A 6000-nucleotide genomic window follows, 5' to 3' on the forward strand; every position below is an offset into this window, starting at 1 on the left:
TAAAGGTAAAGGGACCCCTGACCATTAGGTCCAGTCGTGACCGACTCTGGGGTTGCGCGCTCATCTCGCATTATTGGCCGAGGGAGCCGGCGTATAGCTTCCAGGTCATGTGGCCAGCATGACAAAGCCGCTTCTGGCAAACCAGAGCAGCACATGGAAACACCGTTTACCTTCCCGCTGTAGCGGTTCCTATTTATCTACTTGCATTTTGACGTGCTTTCGAACTGCTAGGTTGGCAGAAGCTGGGACCAAGCAACGGGAGCTCACCCCGTCACAGGGATTCGAACCGCCAACCTTCTGATCGGCAAGCCCTAGGCTCAGTGGTTGAACCACAGCGCCACCTGGGTCCTAAATGGAAAATACCCTATATCAAATACCACAGGGGAAAAAAATGAACAAACAAATTCTTCCAGAATGTAGTTCAGTGAATTTCTTACAGGATAAACACTGTGAGGTGAGGTGGGCAGGGACAATTGCTCTTGGATCCTTAGCTAAATTAACTTTTAGGAATTTAAGGGAAGAACGTTCCCTGTCCCCTCCTCCCTCAGCACCTGCTGAAAATCTTATTGGAAGGGACCTCCAAAACAGTGGGGTATGGGGAGTTGCTGAGATAAGGATGATAAACTTCATTTCCATGAACCTCCTTAAGTTAACTTACATTTGGATCAAGGCCTAATTTTGGGCAAATCCCCCAGGACCCCTGTTGTTCAGGAAAGTCCTACACAGAGAAACATTTAGACCACGCATTCCCAAACTTTGGCCCTCCAGATGTTTTGGACTACAATTCCCATCTTCCCTGACCACTGGTCCTGTTAGCTAGGGATCATGGGAGTTGTAGGCCAAAACATCTGGAGGACCGCAGTTTGGGGATGCCTGATTTAGACATTTGGAGGGACACACATGGTTGGGATGGGATAGGAAACCTTCCTTCTGTGAACCTCTTTAAATTAACTTATCTTAGGATACATCCCAGTGTTTTGCTTCTGCTTAGTTATGTAGCCTCAATTAGTGCCATAGCAAAATATTTTGAACTTCATTGCAGAACACACATCCTTTGGGGCCTCTTGGCTTTTCTGTTTAGGGAAGTTTTTAATGACTGATATTTTAATGTATTTTTAATCTTTTGTTGGAAGCCGCCCAGAGTGGCTGGGGAAGCCCAGCCAGATGGGAGGGGTATAAATAACAAATTATTCTTACTCTTATTCTTATTACTTAAGACAAAGTCAAATGGATTTCAGACCTGCCATTTGAGGATTCACTTCACATTGTGGATTTCAGTGGTCTGATTTCCATGGAAGCTGTGTAGCTTTTTGGACATTCTCTTCAGCGTTATGCAAATGTATCTCACTAAAATGCCTTAAGTGTGATTTGTAGTGAATGGTGCTCTTCCAATCTCTCACAATAGGGAGAAGAGCAGTGAGAAGCTACAACTCCGAAGTGATGCAGAGTTTGTCGCCATGCACCTTCTGTGAAAAGGATGAATGTGATCTTTGTTCCGCGGATGGCTCTTCATTAATTTCCCTCTCTTGTGAACTGTTAATAGTACATGTAAGCCTGTTGTATTGTTGGCTGCTCTAATGTGGGCACCTTACCCATGTTGCACTTCTAATAGTATTATTGATCTCGCCATCCTACACAAGGGAAATCAGGATGGGGAAGTTCCTCACTTCCACTCATTGGAAGCAGAGACCTGACAGGAAAAGGGGATGAGTTCTAATCTGGAGAACTGAGACTGGGCCCTGTAACAGCTATCAGTTTATTTTATTTTTTATTTTTTAAAAACACTGATAGGTCTAGAACTCTTGCAGGAACTTGCATCTCCAAATGGTTATCAGGAAGAGCCAGACTTCTCCCCAGAGAGTCTGTCTGAAATGATAATTCCAGGTCAGAGCCAAATGTTCTCCTGCACCCATTAAAGTTCAGGGATTAACTGCACATTCATATCAATGTAAACTTAGAAATAATTCCCATTGAGTTCAATGGGGGTTACGTCTAGGTAAGTCTGTATCGTATTGCAGTCCAGACTTCTGTATCCAGAGACAGAAGGATCAAATAGAAGTGCTAAATTTCTGGCTGTGGTTCAGTAACATTAAGAATTTAAAAAAATGTAAACATTAATTAATGTTCATTTTCTCAATAAATATTTAAGTGAGATCAGATTTATTTGGAGCAGAAAAATTAGGAGTATATAGTTCTTTATTTGTACATTAAAAATAAGATGTGTTTTTTAAAAATAAAGTTTTAGAAAATATATAATTATCTAAAGCCTTGGATTCCTTTTAGTTCAGCTTTTGCCAACCTGGTGCCCTCCAGATGTTGTGGATTACAATTCCCATCAGATCCAGATGGCACAGGCATGCTGGCTAGGACTAGCTGGAGTTGTTGTCCAAAACATCTGGAAAGCACTGGATTGACAAAAACTAGTTTAGATTATGACACATTTTATCCTAACATTTAATTTGCAAGTATTGCTAACTTTAATGGCACAGGATCAAGTCCTTGCTACAGATGCAAGAGCCCTATTCTCTTTAGCACCTTTTAAACAGTTGCGTAGAAGGGAGAATTGCCAGCAGATATGGGGCACAACAAGCTAGGCTTGCCAAAATCTCCTCTTCTACACAATACTGAATAATGGCACAAACAAAGCAAACTGAGGTGGTTTCCAAACAGCTGGCCGTCGTGTACACTCACGCAGTCACAAAATAAAAAATGCTAAATTTTAGTCAAGACAACTTGTACCAGAAAAATATCTGGTTATTGCTATTATAATTATTAAATGCAAGTGTGTGAAAAGCAGGCATCTTAAAGTTGAAGGCGTCTGTTTTTCTCATGCACCTCAGTCTGAAATGTGATGTTGAGTTTACAGTAGAAAATGAATTACTTGCCTTATTTCTTGCTGGGCAGTAAAACAGGAGCTGAATTGGCTGCCCCCCAACTTAAGACAGCATGAAGCATCAGCTTACCCACACAGTGCCATGGGGAAGAGGCATTAGGAACTGAATTGCATGGCAGGCTCTTCTGGCCCATAGGAATTTGAATACCTCAGTGGTAGTCATGCTACCATAGTTTTTAAAGCAACAGTAACACAGCCCCCCTGCTGTGGCTGGTCAGAGAAAAACGTCTTGCAAAGCAAGAGAATATCCTCAGAAAGGAAGGAAACATTGTACAAGCTAAGATGGAGCCTAGAGCGGACCTCTTTTCACTCAAGGTCAGGGTGGACAAGAAAAGCCAGATGAGAGGTTAAAAGTAGCAGTGTTCTTCATAATCTGGCTCTTCTCTAAATTGCAATCATTGCAATTTGCAAAAAGGTATAGGACAAACTACAACTAGTACACAGTCCTAGATGAATATCACCAATATTCATAATTTTGCAAAAATTCAAATTTTTGCCCAGTTTCCAGAGTGAAATTGAGTTTGAAATTTGAATTTACATTTTGAATGTTAAATCTTACCTCAACACTTAAGTGCTCTAGTCTTGTTGGCATATACTGGTTGTTTTGACTTTGGCAGCCATCCACTATGAAATCTGATAAGTTGTAAACTATATAATACTCAATAGCATTGCATGTCATTTGTAAAATGTCAAATATATTGTACACCAACTATCAAAAATTGTTAGATAGCATTTGCCAACAAAATAACTTGCATTCAAAATATATTTTGTGTCAAATAATCTTATGCATATTTACATGGAAGCAAGAGTCATTGAGTTCGTTGGGGCATGTTTCCAGATAACTGCATAGCATTGCAGCCTTAAAAACCTTTTGATTTGAGCGAGACAGGTAAGCAAATGTTTTATGAAGTGTTTAAGTCTTAGCTTATTTGAAAGGGAGAGCTTTAAACATATGCTTAACTTTGGCTGATTGATGATTGTTAATGCTGCCATTTCTTCTTCATTTAGGTAACTAATTCTTATTCCCTTCGCATGTATGCTTTGTCCAAACTTCGCAATGTCTTGATTATATATTTTTCTACTATGCAATGATGTATACATTTTAAGATTCTTAGTTTGTGGTATCGCTGCAGTTTTCTTTACTGGGATTTCTAAAACATTTTACTGACTTTACAAGTGAAAATGCAGAACATCCATATGGTGTTAAATTTCTGGCTGGGCCATCTTATATACCCTACCTGTCCTTTCCACTGAATCTAGAAGTCATTGCAATTACTTCATTAAATGGCAACATTTTTCAGTTTTGGATTTGATGGTTCTCGATTTACTAATGGACAGTAGTGGATGAGGTTTCAATAATCCAGCAAAGGCAATGTTTGTATTGAAGCAAGGTCACAGATTTGGGGACAATTTGTCAATCTGGCAAAGACAATGTGTGCATGGGAACAAGCTTCTGTGTTTCATATTTTGCTACTGTGAACCTAGCATTCAGAATTGTGTGTGCGGATTTTGGATTCAGAATTTGGTTCTGCCAAATAGCCAGGCAGTACTATCACTGTGTTGAAAAGAAAAATTATATAAAGTTTTCAGATACAAAGCTACTGTATTTGTTGATCACAGGAAAATCTTTGTCTGTAGTAAAATGCACGGAATAGCACAGTGTACATGGAAGCTAGATTTTAAATACCTGAAGAACTGAGAATTGCTCTCCTTGGTCGCAGAAGCTTTAGCAAACTGCCCAGAGCTTTAGGTCACTCTTAAAGTTATAAGCCCACTTTGTCTTAAAAGACTGATGCAAACATTCATGGAAAACCAACTATTGTTTCAAGCAAACCACTTAAGAAAAAAGTTATGCTCTTGAGCAACAGTCCAGCATCACCTTTCCAATGCAATTTTCAAGACAGTTTATAACACAGATTAAAATAAGAAATACTCAGAATAAAATTGCAAGATAAAATACTGGCAAGAGATCAGAAGACCGTAGATGGAAACCAAGAAGTTTAAAATGGCAACAGTTTGGCAGGCCAGTTCTTGCAAAATAGCAAACATTTTTGTGAGGTGGCGCAAGGCCATTGTGCAGGTCTCCTTCAGAACAGAGTTCCACAGCCCTCAGTGTGGCTACAGAGACAACTCACTTCTGCATCCCAGGTAAGCACTCTTCAGATGGAAAGAAAGCAGAGTCTCTCCAGTAGATCTTAATGAGTGAGCAGGTTCACATGGAAGAAGACAATCCTTTAGATATCCCGATCCTAGGTGGATTAGGGTATGAAATCCTATCTGCTGCTTCACCTGCTACTCATAATAGTTGCTCAAAACAGAGTAGGTAATGTGAGATATATGCAAGTGAACTCTTTGAACTGAACAAGAGACTACAGGCCCAATTTGCATCTAAGCACAGAATATAATGAGGATCTGTCTGGGCTACTGCAGAAAAGCTGTATCGTGTGGATGTATAAAATGATACGTTTAAAATAATATGGATGCATATTATTGATGGGGGAGAAATGCACACCATTGCTGTAAACACAAAATATTTTGGTTATCATTGATTTGTTTCAAGTGAAAATTGTGGACAGTGTACATCAAATTAAAATAGCCCATTAAATTTTTGCTAAGTTGTATGCTCACGGTTTTTTAAATTAAAAAAAAAAACTGTGCGTGTACACACACACACACACACACACACACACACACACACACACACACTTTATATTGAAGAAGAGTGAGTATTTCTATTGAGAGCAATGGTTATACTGCACTATATCAGTAGGACTCGGCTTTTTTGGAATATTAGCCAAAGTTGAATGGATGCAACAAGTTTCTGTCTTCTATGAGAGGAAGTGCTTCTCTGAAAAAACACCAGAACATTGATTCATGTCAGCTATTGTGCACACTGAACATTTTGAAAATGCAAACAAGTCTTTTACGGGCAAATGTGTGAATAGGCTGGGATTTACTCACAACAGCTCCACTCTACTAAAAGCAAAATGCAATGCAATAATGGTGTTGGAGGCAGGCATTTTGGAGTGCCAGTTATTTTGTTTATTCTCTTTTTGGAAACTCTGGATTTGACAGATGCACATCTAAGATGTGTGCTTTAAGAGGCA

General features: G+C 39.5%; 1 protein-coding gene across 2 annotated transcripts in view; it reads left to right on the forward strand.

Moving 5' to 3' along the window:
* The window catches only part of CD109 (CD109 molecule), a 72879-nt gene extending 68678 nt beyond the window's left edge, over nt 1-4201 (forward strand). For both annotated transcript variants that reach the window (XM_035109603.3, XM_035109604.3), the window contains exon 33: nt 1406-4201. In XM_035109603.3, the coding sequence (XP_034965494.3) occupies nt 1406-1578 (173 nt within the window). In that variant the 3' untranslated portion in view covers nt 1579-4201. The remainder of the gene's footprint in view (nt 1-1405) is intronic.
* Nucleotides 4202-6000: the final 1799 nt, after the last annotated feature.

This window comes from Zootoca vivipara, chromosome 3 (assembly GCF_965207765.1).
Source record: "Zootoca vivipara chromosome 3, rZooViv2.hap1.1, whole genome shotgun sequence".
Taxonomy (NCBI): Eukaryota; Metazoa; Chordata; class Lepidosauria; order Squamata; family Lacertidae; genus Zootoca; species Zootoca vivipara.